Consider the following 13,649-nt stretch of genomic DNA (forward strand, 5'->3'; position numbering starts at 1 on the left):
CTATCTATTGCAAATTTAAGTTCTTGAAGCATGAGTACTTAATTTGGTAATTAAAGCTGTGTAATTTCAAGTTTTTGAACCTAAAATGCATGGATGAATACCAAAAAGTTTCCAGAATGTGTTGAGTATATGATTGGTGAAAAAAAGGGTACTCAAATTACACACTCTTATGAATTTCCCTTTATAGGTTATGTGTTTGTTTAAAAAGTAGTATTAAATACACTTAAGCCATTTATAAATATTCTTTAAATGATTATTAATTAAATATGAATTAAGAAAGGTAGAGAAAGAAAGATGATTGTTCCTTAAAAAGAGTTCAGTGACTTGCTTGGGATTTCCTCTCGACTTCTTTCTTAAAATTATTCAAGAATTTTAATCTTATACTAACAAAATATAACAATCAAATTTCTGTTTCTTGTTATATGGTTTGGTCTTTTACAGCTTTGACTAACAATAGGATAATCTCTGCTTTTCTACCTGAGATCTTTCTCACATCTAATGTGTCTCTTTCTTCTTCTTGTGCAACCTTTCCTTGGTATCAGCGGCTGCTTCAAAAAGTAAAGTCAAAGGTGAGCTTTATTCCTTTTTGCATGATGTGTGATGCTTCTATTTCTGCTCAGTCTTCTATTGCCTCTTTAACGATGAAATCACTTCTATTGGTAACAGTATTCTTTTGCTCTGTGTCTTTTTATAAATTTCTACAAACATGAATACATTATTTAAAGATTCAGTTTGTGATGCATGTCTATATTTCCATGGTTGTTGTAGCATAACTTTTTTGCACATTATTTTATGAATTAAAGTCCTTTGATTAGATGAATTTTGCTTTCTTCATAAAATTGAGAACTAGATGAAATATACCATATAAATAACATTAATAGAAAATAGTGTGAGCCTTCATAGAATTACTTAAAATCAAATGTTCTAAAAATTAAGTAGTTTTCACTCTGAGATTCTATTTATTGATGTTCTTTCATTTTATGTGTAAATTTAGTTTGTCTCTAAAAGATATATTAAATATGATGTCATGGGTTGCATGCATTTTGTCAATGCCAAAGATGTCTCCTTGAAAGAACAAAAATTTGCCCTATGGGCTGGTATATAGCTCAGTGCCAGGATGATTTCCTAGAAGCACAGGCCTTTCATTCAACTTTAAGTACACACACAACAACTAACAAAACAAAACAAATTAATGAAAACCCTTTATTTCTTAAATACTAAATCTAGCTTGTTTAAACTTTGGGCTCGGATTCTAGTGCTGTAGTTTAATTATCAGGATTACCACCATAATTGCTGCTTCCTATCTATAAGGTCAAGAAATCTTTACAATTGTTTTAAAGACACAATTGTTTATACAGCCCTATGGATATAGAGATGAGAGACAATCCATTGCAGCCTGTCTCCTAAACCCTTAGCCTGCTTCCTGTCCCATTGGATGTGGCTTCTGGCATAGTCACATGATTTTCAGAGTGGTTGGTGAATATTAACAACAAACATATTCAGAGTCCCATAAAAATTATGCTTGATAATGAGTATATGCTCACAAACTTTCAAACATAGTGCATTTTATAATAAAAAGTTACAAAGTCCGGTTTTTAACAACGAGCAATTAGAACAATTTATAGTAACTATTAATTGTGGAGAGTAGCGTGTAAGTATAAAGAGGTTTAGTTATGATTGGAGATGTTTGTGAATGGTGTAGAACATGAAATGGTTCTTGAGGATGGAAAGGAAGTACACATAAGCTGAAGTTTAGGGTAACTAAAGTTATGGAATCAGGCATGAGAACAGTGTATTATAATTACGAAAGAGGTCGTTTTTAACTACACACTGCATGTTTGTCTGGGAATTCAGAAAAATAAATTTGAAAAAATCCTGTTGTACTAATCAAGTATTTACTGACTTGATAATTCTGAAAAATAACTAAAGCTATAGGACAAGAGATGGAGAACTTAAATGTAAGAAAGTAAACACATGGCCGAGAAACACAGCTGTAGGTCATACTCCACATTCGCTGAGTTCCACAATTCAGGCAAGCTTCTGTGCTCAGTTCATTGATACGTCCCCTCCTTCTTTATCTGCCCTCTCTCCTTCTCTACAAGTCCGTATGGAACCTTGCTGCAGTTTGTCCTATGACCATTCTATGCATGAACAAGATGTTATAAATGGCAAAATTGCACTTTTAAAATCAATTATATCTCAGAATCACTGTGATTTACTTCCAAAATGTTTAAGAAAGATATACATTTTGCTGACATGAATGTTTTATGTGCATTCACACACAAATGTAAATGAACAATCTGCCACTACCTGACTTCCGCCCCTTATTTTTCCACTCAACAATCATATACTTAGATACGTTTTTACCCCGCGAGAAAATATCTAACATTGAGAACTACTGATGACAGGAAGAAGAGGAAAAATATTTGAGAATTAAATGTTTTCCCTCAGAATAGTGGACTCTTAAGCACTCTCTGGTGTATGTGGCATGCTAGTGTGAAGGCGCAAGGCATAAACAATCCCACACCAGTTTGTAATTGTGATTAATAGGGTGGTATTTATTTAAAGGGTAATAAACTTACAGATCACCGTCCCAGACAACAGCCCTCTGCGCATGCAATTAGGAAGAAGTCTAGTCGCCGGAACTGGAGCAGGAAGTAAAGAGAGAGAGGAGTGAAGTAGCCGCCTTTTTTAAAGGGAAAGAGACCATGCCCCAATGGGCTGGTATCTCGGCGGCTATTGGCTGGAGGAGCGGAAGGACCTCCCGTAACACTAGTGTCACACATTTTGCAAAGACGGCACACAAGATGGTATCTTCAAAAATGCCAACTAGATAGGCCTCTCTGGCCTCCCGTCTGCAAAGCACCGATAGCTGCCCTCAGGAAGCATAGATCTACTTCTTGCAAGAACATGCTTTTTCATTTTGCCCGTGTTCTGTGCTGTTCCTGAAGTTTACTATTATAATAATTAAACTATAAGAAATACAAAAAAGAAAGATGGACATTAAATGAAGGTATTTGACAGAATTGCTCCAAAAAGATAGACATGCCTGTGGAAAACCGCACAAAGCTATCCTTTGTCCTATGTGCATACAAACACACACCTGAACACATATGACTATGTGTGTAAGCTAGAACACTCACTCATACATATTCAAGCTAGAATACGCACATGAATATACACGTATGCAGAAAGAGAAAGAGACAGAGACACACACACACACACACACACAGAGAGAGAGAGAGAGAGAGAGAGAGAGAGAGAGAGAGAGAGAGAGAGAGAGAGAGAGAGAAGAAAAACTGTGAACAGAAGCAAAGCTACAAACAGCAGACAATATGAAACATTGAGCCTCAGTGTTCAATTCTCTTTGCTATTCATGATCATAATGTTTTGTGTTCATTAAATAAGAAAAGTCTAAGAAAACAAACACAAACTATTGAAGCAGGAAGTTTCGGTGTCTGAGGCTGAGAAAACACTAACGCCATTACAAGCTGGATCCTACTAATGCATTTCTGAAGCTGTATTTTCTTCCTGTTTTGCAGATGGTGACATGACTTATCTATTTAAGTTTTCTAGAAAGGTTTCTCTTGTTTATATTCATGGGTGTTAATTAATATAATCATTGTCATTAAAGGTTCTTACATTAATAGTCTCTGGTCCAGTAGTTATCTCTATCTCCTTGTAGAGTGTTTCCATTGCAATATTAAAAACTATTTTTTTTATTTTATCCTGCAAAATTGAATTCACCACAGCTTCTAATAGCAACAGCATCTTAAAACGCCTTTCACTTCCCCTCCCCTACAGCCCTCATGGCACTTATAGGCACTTAGTTATCAAATTGTCCTGATTCTGTCCCCACAGTAGCTTTTATGTGAATCTCTCGTCTTCAAAACATTCATTCCTCTGAGCTTGCCTGGAGTTGTTTTTAGCTAGTTTCCTGCTTAATTCTCAACCCAGTACAGTCTACCCTGCATTTGTATATCATACTGAATTTTAAATAGGATCACCAATGCTTTGCCACTTAGAAAGATAGTGAAAGAGCATTCTGGAGAATTCTCAAAATGAATTTGTGTAAAGTAATTTTAATCGTATTATTGAGTTATACAAATTAGAGCAAATTTATGTTAAATTAATTTTTTCATAATTTTATAATTTTAATAATCTTAGTCTAGCAAAAGTATTTTACTCTTTAATTTTCATTTCTTTTTTCTATTCAAACTTTGGCAAAAATAGAGAAGATTTTATGCCATTTCCAGCACAATAGTATTTAGGTATTATTTTCAAAGTGGATACCATAACTCTTAGAATCATATTATCATTATAAAGTGCTCAGAGGAAAATTAGCATAATTATTCTGACTTTCCAAAAGAATTAAAAGATACAGTACAGTTCTCAACTACTTAAATTAAAATGTATACATTGTTTGAAATGGAAAGTGGCAACTATATTTAAATTTGCTTAATTTTGGAATACTCATACTTAAGACAATTTGATAATCTTAGTCTCTGAATGTGTATTTGAATATGATATGCAATCAGTGTATAATATTTAAGTTAAACATAAGGGGACATAATACTTTAAGGTTGAAACATTGTTTAGACGCTCCCATGGTTTGCCTTAGGTGGAACACAAATATTTATTTTGTGTTATAAGGAGATTGTGCAGGCTAAGACTTTTATTTTCAAGACAGACATAGGATGAACCCTGTTTTTGCACTATGTGATGACCTGGCAATTTTTCAAACTTTTCACTGTAGTCAGTTCAAAATTAGATTGTTCTACCTACTAAAGGAGATTAATATGGAAAACTATACAACCTCTCAATAAATTTTATTTTTTTCTGTTATATTACTATCACTTTTCAAATGGCATCTCTGATGGGAACAAACAAATATGAAACAGTTGAAGACATGCTTAAAAATATTTTGAGTATCAGCTGAATTTCATTGTCACAATGACACTCATAATGTTATAATCATTACAAACTGAGATGACTCCGGAACATATGATGTTAATAATCCACTAAGTAAACAGCCTATCTTTCTTATTTTTATTCCTAAAGCTAAATTGTATAAATATCACAGGTAAAATTTAATTTAACTCAAATCAAAGAAAAAAATGAGTATTAAGAAAGTTATTATTAAATAATTGATATTACACTTAAAATATAAAATTAACTTGTTTTTCATTATCAGTGAAAGGACAATTGAAAAATATATGGCAGAACAAAATTTAAATACTTCTATAAATCCATGCTTAATTTTAACTTAAAAGAACTCTTATACAGTTTCAAAACCTTCACCAAAGTAACTAATCAATGAACAACTTTTGAAGCTTGTGTTTATTTACCCTCTAAAAGGCTGAGCTAGAGAAGCAAATGAAGTAGGTAAACACATGTAATAGAATGGTAAAACTTCTTATCTTACTGTGATTTACAACCACCAAGGACTTCAGGTGAAGATATTGAAGTGTGTCTCTCTGCAAGACAATTCTCCTTATGTACATCCCAGGTAATCTTACTGCTCTAAGATATTTATTAAAGAAAGTACCACACACAATGGGTGAATGCGTTTTATGAGGATATAATTTGATACTAAATAATATACTATCAATTAAAAATCTGAGAATAATAATTTAAGAAAACTAATCCTTCTTGGATCATAGTGTGGATCTTGCACTAAACATTTTGTCTTTGTTTTCTCATTCAAACCTCACAAAAGCATTCTGAGATAGGTGGATTTTTCTTCTTTTAAACTGTTAAAAGTAAGAACAAAGACTTAAAATAATTGCTTAAGGTTGCAAAAGATTGAGACAGAACAAAGATGTCAAACAAGACAAGCTAACTATAGATGTCAAGTTCCACTCTGCTCAAAATTCTAATGAGACAATGTTAATTCTCACTTCAGTTTTCCTAAATATTATTTAGTATGAATGTAGGTCTAGAATTACCCAGTTAGGAGTAGAGCTCAAAATGAGGATGGATTGATTAGCACAACTGCTTACATGGAACGGTTGCAGAGATGTATTTTCAATGTACATTTGTTGTTGTTAATTTGAGAGTTTGCTTCTGTGTGCATGGGTGCTTTGCCTACATGAATTTCTGTACAACACATGCATACCTGATGCCCAGAAAAAGAGAAGATGATTTCAGAGCCCCTTAAACTGGAATTATATGTATTTTTGAGTTACTCTGTGACTGCTCAGAATCAAATTGGGGTCATCTGGTAAAATAACAAGTCCTCTTAACAACTTAGCCATCTCTCTAACACTCCCCTGTATTTCTGATTTATTATTCTGGTTTTGTTCTGTTTTCTATATATCTCATTCATTTACTTTATGATAATTATATTGGAAAATTAATAAGGTAATTTTACAATTAGATAATGAATTTTATAGATACACTTCAAGCATAGATAATATGAAATGCCAAGCTGAGAGCACCCAAAGTATATACACATGAAAAATTAATCTTAGGTGACTAAATGGGCAAAAAAATAGACAAATCTAGTTGATTCTAAAGTGCAGCTTCATTTAGTTGAGTTTGTTTTGATTTCTTGCTGTGTGGAGATGTTGACATGTACTTCTTTTCTGGTGTTTCTCATTTATTTCTGTTGTGTAACTGTACTGTTCATGTTGCTCAATACAAATTAGTCTAGCTCCTGAAAGATAGAGCCCTCCAGGTAGTCATTCCATTTGCAAGTCTAAAACAATATTATATTTTACAGAAGTTAATGGAGCTGTAATTCCTCATCCTTTCTGTCTTCTTGAATATAAAATCAGGCGTGAGCTTCCCTGTAAGGTGGATGAAGAAACCGATTTTGACACAAACTAGGGCACAACTTTGTATGGCAATTATAAGTTAGTTTAAGCATTTGTACTTTATAGTCTCCTGGGAACCATAAACAAATAATTACGAAACCTTTTGATGTAGTCTAAACAGGTCTCAACTTAAAAGACATCGTCTGCTTCTGTTCAGTTTCAACCAGTTGGTGTAATTCTATTACGCTAATAAAAGAAAATTCTGCTTATGTAATACAACTTATAGCCCTTAAGCTGCAGCTATTGCATGCGGGTTTAGAAAGATTATCATTAAAAACCCATGCTTTGTTTGGTTTTTAGGTTTCTAAACAGGAATAGTCTATGATGAGGAAGACACAGTGATCTGTCTGCAGAAGTTATTTGAAGATTTTAGCAACAAATTGAAAACAAATGTTATATGCTCAAAATTTGAAGTACACTAAAAGTAAATGCTACTTTATACCTTAAATTTGACATGGCAATGGTTAAATATTTTAGGGGAAATAATTCTCCAAGGCATCATAATATATTTCTCACTAATGAAGCACCTTCTTATAAGCTATGGAGAACATTCTTCTGCCTGGCTTCTAGTATTTGTTCTTGTATTTACTCCTCTTCAGTCATCTGTAAAATAGAGATAATATTATCAATGCGGTTTGCTTTACAGATTTATATTGGTGGAAAAGAATGCATGAAAATACCCTTAACCATTTAATGGATATCCAGGCAGAAATAAATGGGGCATAATTACTGAGACAAGAGCCTGGGGCTCAGTGTTGAATAAAATGGGACCTCTGAACTGTGTCCATGTCAAATACTCCATATGGTGGACTTTATAATAATGAAATACATTTTATGCTTTTTCTTATTAAATACCCTTAGTATTAATAGAGTGGCTAATGTATTTTTAATATGTGACTTTATGTTGAACTATTGACCTCTACATTTTTGTCAGTTTATGATAAAATATGGAAATTCTACAAATTCTACATGATAGCAATTTATATCCCACAACAACAAGAATAAAAAGGTCTTCAAATGCATGAGCAGAGCTTGAGGAAAAGATAAAAGAGCTCATGATTAAGTTCTTAGGTATAATAAGTTAGCAGATGAGAAAATGCTAGCAGAGACAGAAAAGAACTGTAGAGCAAACAAAGATAATCCTCCATTAATTAAGGTGCTCTCTTTTGTGTGCAATAAATGAAAAATGAAGAATTCATCAATGGATTTAATGGTGATAATTCTGGGGGAAGCCTAGTGATTAATTATAGATTATCCATAAAAAATAATTTAATAGAGCTGAAACAATGTCACAAAGATACAATGAGATTTAGTTACGAAGACTAGTAACTGAAACCTGTTGAAGAATATTGCAGGAAGGGTTACTCAGGAAATATTATGGCTAGGTATCAAATGCTTCTCCACAGCCATCGTACGGAGTATTAGTCACTAGTCTATGGAATCACAGATATGCCATGCACCTTTAGAATGTGAAACCAAGGAAAAGAGTAGAAGGGAGGAAGCCCTGAAAGATGAGGTTGGTCATTGCTCCTCTCTTCTGTGTGCTTGTTTTTCTCAATCACCATTATGTGGTTACCCATGACCATCACAAACATGATATTCTGTCATATAGACTCAAAGTCACAGAGAAAAGTTGACAAACTGGGACACTTTTAACAATGTGAGCTAAAATATATCTTTTTTAAAGTACGATTGCATCATTTCTTCCAATCTTGGTGTTCTTTAGTTGAGTGGAGTTCTTTGTGGTGGGGTGAACTCTCTCCAAATCCCAGGTTCACTCAAGGAAAGACCCTATGGTGCCTAAGCAGGAATCAACGAGAGTCAGGACAAACCTAAGAGAAAGCTTGCTGTTGAATGACTGTAAGGTCAAACTAGAAGTATATTATTTGTTGATTTTTGCTTTTGCTATTTTAAGAGAAATGGGAAATTTTAAAAAGTGCATAGGTATAAATTCCATTTTGGAAAATAATATAAAATAACATCTATTTAAAAATAATTCCACATTTGATATTAACTAAAAAGGCAAGAAATGTTTCTAAAGTACTTGTTGTTTATATTACTGATCTTCATCTATGAAATAATAGACATTTCATAGTATTTCAACACTACATTCAGGGTGTAGAAAAACATGGTACACATTAGTTCATGAAGGTAAGAATAGCTGTTAAGTGATATTTCTCAAAAACCTGTATATTTAATTATCATATTAATTAAGTTCTATACTGAGAAGGATACAAAAGAGTTCTGTATACTCTTAATCTTACACCTATTCAGAATGAGATTATTTTGGTGATAAAAATATATGTATCATTAAAAAGTTCATTGCCCATTCTTGTTAGGTACTGAGTTTACTTTGTATAAGTGTGCTATTCAGATATAAGACTAATGTAAGGTTTGGGTTTAATAATCATTAAGTATTCTTTGAAGTTGTCTTCCACCAGATTCAAAATCATTTTGGGTAAGTATGTCATGTCTTCAGGTTATACAACTAAAGTTATAAACTATTCATGATATAGATTCAGAGTTATAATATAAAATATATAAGATTACCACAGTATATTCAAAGGAAACTCAAAAGCAGGGAACTGTCTACACATGATAATATATGCATAACTTTCCCTAGAGACATAGAATATTTATTTTGGGTTCTTTAAAGAATCAAAATTACCTTCTTAGCAAATAAAAAAAAGTTATTCTTTATCAATGAAATGTTTTCTTTGTCACAAAACAGTAGCACGATGTAGATTTAGGTTAACTATAACTAATGTAACAAAATTTAAAACTCATTACAGGCTTTGGGGAGTGTTGAAAATGACTTGAGCATTTCTGTTGTTTGAATGTTGTTTAATCCATCATTTCCCCTGGTTCACATGAACAAGGGTCATTTTTGCAAAATGACTCTATATGTATTAAATAAACTTAGGTACTTAATGAGCATTTCTCATGTTTAATTCAATCAGCATATTTTTTCTGCCCCATACTTTCATTATTTTTATATTGTCTTATTAATACTGCAGAAAGATTGGAAAATTCAAGTTAATAAAATAATTTTTTGTTATTTTTAGGACAATCCTCAAAATAAACCAGAAGGAACTATATAATTTAAAGCCTACTTTATACCCAAAGGACATTATTTGAAAGCCACAGTCATTCTATTTTACAACCACAGGAAATACATTTGTGACATAACATTTGACTCACATATAATTATTATCTTTTAGTTTCCAAAGTAATTTTTGAATTTAGGCCTTAGTCAAAAGTAAAAACTATATAATGCATTTAGTAATTAAATTAAAAAACTTTAATGGACATATCAGTCTCAGTTATTTAGGGGAAAAAATTAGATGCCACTTCTAACTTGAATATATGTTTATAATCTACCAAAACAGTAAATTTTTGTATAAAATCACCTCAGGATAATAAGAATAACTGTTACTGTCCATTGAGTCTTCTATCAGGGAGGTTTTAAAGCATAAACAAGTAAAGGTTGCATTATTAGTTTTATATTGTGCTATTAAAATTTGACATGTTCTCATTTACATGTTACAGTAAATATTGAACAATCAGAATAATAATGATTTGTTTGGTTGTTGAAAATTATCTTCTCTACTAATTATCTTTTATGGTAGATTTGAGTAAAAAAATTAAATACCATCAAAGTAATCAACAATTTTTAAAGTGACAAGGAGATAAACACTAAAATACATCTGAATTGATAAAGTTTAGATAAATTTATTATGATTTCTTTTCTTTTAAAGTTGTCTGACTGTATAAGCCTCATAAATATGTTGTGCAAATATATATGGTATATATATTTTAATAAATATATTGCAATCAAGATATATTTTAATAAAAAATAAAAGAATTTGAAAATAAAAATAAATTACCTGCAAAAGAGTAAAATAATACAATTATTGAAAATTTGCATAAAATACAAGTTAAATTCATTGCAATGAATTCATTATTAGACAGAACTTTTATTTTAGAAAATAATACACCTTATATTGTAATACCAAAGCATTAACCAGTAAGGTAACACTTGAAAGCAATTGCTTAAATATTATAAAACTATCAGATAGACTGTGAGACAAAATCTTCTATTGCAATTTTACAAAGAACAAAGAGAATTCATGTAACAAGAATATTAAAATATGGATTTTTTTGATCCAGTACTGTGACATATCATACTCCAGTCAGTACTTATTACAATCACTGTTTTTCCTTGAGTTGCTGAGATTCATATGCAAAGGACAGATATGAGGAGCAGTACTGAACTGTTTTTTGGGAAAATGATTTAGCATGTTCAGCTCGTTTTACCTCAGAAACAAATGCATTATGAATTACATTGCTATATGAAATTAAATAGACAAATATAATTGATATCTGGGCTCAATGATTAAAGTAACACCATTAATTACAAGTATACATCTATTGATAACATCTCATTTCCTAAGGAATTTGTTAAAAAAAATCTATGTAGTCTTTTAATATCTATAAATATAATAAGCTTTTTTATTCATTTGATATCTTGGAATAACTTAATCTTCAATAGCAGAAAAAATTCATATATTTTTCACTGATATATTTTACCCCAATGAGCACCATAATAAAACTCAGCCTGTTAGCTTCAATAATACAATATTGCATTAACAATATAATGAAATTTTTGTTATAGTATGTGGATGAAATGACTTACATTTTTCAACATTAATTCCAAAGCCTTGTTTAAGTGACCAGTTATCTTGATCTAAAGTATATAATGGCTCAATTTTTCTAGTGTAGGTCTTTAGCTTTTACTATATATTGATCGCCAACATAATTGTTCTCTTCCTGTTCCTTATCCCCCTGCTTTTCTTTTGGCTGTGAAGAACCTTAGAGACTAATCATCCTCTCCTTGGAAGTCTGCTGTTTGCCACCAGATCACTCAGGTTTTCAAATTACTGGATGAGTTCTCGTACTAAAGTCAGAGTTTCATGTCCCTATATTATCCACCACTGCTCTTTTGCTTGCCCAAAGGACCCCACTGCAACATTTCCATCAAGAAACTTAGGCCTAATTTCTTTTTTTATTGAATTTTATTGAGCTCTACATTTTTCTCTGCTCCCGTCCCTGACTTCTTTCTCTCAAATTGATTCCTCGCATCAGTACCAATAAATAAGTTCCCATTTAAAACAGTTTCTTTGTTCAGAACTCAGCTCTATACCCATTTTACCTAGCATCTTTATCTTCATCAGTCCAAACAAGCATTGGGCGTTCTTTTCCAGACAGGCATTATCTTTGTTCTTTATCTTAATGGGCAGACATTTCTGTTCCCAAGGACCTCTCAAGAGTTCATTTCCCTAGTCCTCATTGTCCGCTATGTTCAGCGAGTCCGGTTTTATCCCATGCTTTTTCAGACCCAGGCCAGCTGGCCTTGGTGAGTTCCCAATAGATCATCCCCATTGTCTCAGTGTGTGCATGCACCCCTCAGGGTCCTGAATTCCTTGCTCGTGCTCTCTCTCCTTCTGCTCCTGATTTGAACCTTGAGATTTCAGTCCGGTGCTCCAATGTGGGTCTCTGTCTCTGTCTCCTTTCATTGCCTGATGAAGTTTGATATTCAGGAGGATGCCTATATGTTTTCCTTTGGGTTCACCTTTTTATTTAGCTTCTCTAGGATCAGGAATTTTAGGCTCAATGTCCTTTATTTATGGCTAGAAACCAAATATGAGTGAGTACATTCCATGTTCCTCTTTTTGGGTCTGGCTTACCTCACTCAGGATAGTGTTTTTTATTTCCGTCCATTTGCATGCAAACTTCAAGAAGTCATTGTTTTTTTACCGCTGAGTAGTACTCTAATATGTATATATTCCATACTTTCTTCGTCCATTGAAGGGCATCTAGGTTGTTTCCAGGTTCTGGCTATTACAAACAATGCTGCTATGAACACAGTTGAGCATATACTTTTGTTGTATGATAAGGCATCTCTTGGGTATATTCCCAAGAGTGGTATTGCTGGGTCCAGAGGTAGGTTGATCCCGAATTTCCTGAGAAACCGCCACACTACTTTCCAAAGTGGTTGCACAAGTTTGCATTCAATGGCAATGGGTTTTTTTATCCTACTGCACGTACTGGCTTTGTGGGAGCCTAGGCAGTTTGGATGCTCACCTTACTAGACCCGGATGGAGATGGGTGGTCCTTGGACTTCCCACAGGGCAGGGAACCCTGATTGCTCTTCGGGCTCACGAGGGAGGGGGACTTGATTGGGGGAGCGGGAGGGAAACGGGAGGTGGTGGTGGGGAGGAGGCAGAAATCTTTAATAAATAAATAAATAATTTTTTTTAAAAAAAGAGTTCATTTCCTGAGATTCTGGTTTTTCTCACGTGTTTGGAGAGAATTATTCTATGAACTTTAATGGGGCACAGTTATAGGGATGTTCAGTGTCCTTGACATTTTTTTACTCATTTGACTTACACATCTACGATAGTTTTGATGTCATCTTATATTTCAGCATAACAAGATTTATCTTTAACCAACAGTGGCCGTGTTTGTTTTTGAAACCTTTATGTAATTGCAACGTGCATTAGGGCATGTCACTTGTTCCTGTCTTAGGTGATTTATTTCTCCCCAGGAGAAAAACAAAAATAGAATGACTCTCATCTTTCATTACTAAATAAGAAGTTATGTTACATATAGAAAATTCCCTACCTGGACCACTACTATGTTATATAATTTCAGGTTAAAAATCAAATATCTATGCTACTCTTTCATTTTTTCTCTTTCATTCTCTGAAGAAAAAATTGAGATCAAAGGACATACAACTTATTTTAATATGTATAACATATACTAAACATA

General features: G+C 32.9%; 1 protein-coding gene across 1 annotated transcript in view; it reads left to right on the plus strand.

The window, feature by feature from the left end:
• Positions 1–508: 508 nt before the first annotated feature.
• The window catches only part of Cadm2 (cell adhesion molecule 2), a gene marked incomplete at its 5' end in the record, with an annotated part of 279,743 nt that continues 266,602 nt past the window's right edge, over positions 509–13,649 (plus strand). The window contains one exon of the mRNA XM_057763908.1: positions 509–569. Coding sequence (XP_057619891.1) covers positions 509–569 — 61 coding nt within the window. The remainder of the gene's footprint in view (positions 570–13,649) is intronic.

This window comes from Chionomys nivalis, chromosome 3 (genome assembly GCF_950005125.1).
Source record: "Chionomys nivalis chromosome 3, mChiNiv1.1, whole genome shotgun sequence".
Taxonomy (NCBI): Eukaryota; Metazoa; Chordata; class Mammalia; order Rodentia; family Cricetidae; genus Chionomys; species Chionomys nivalis.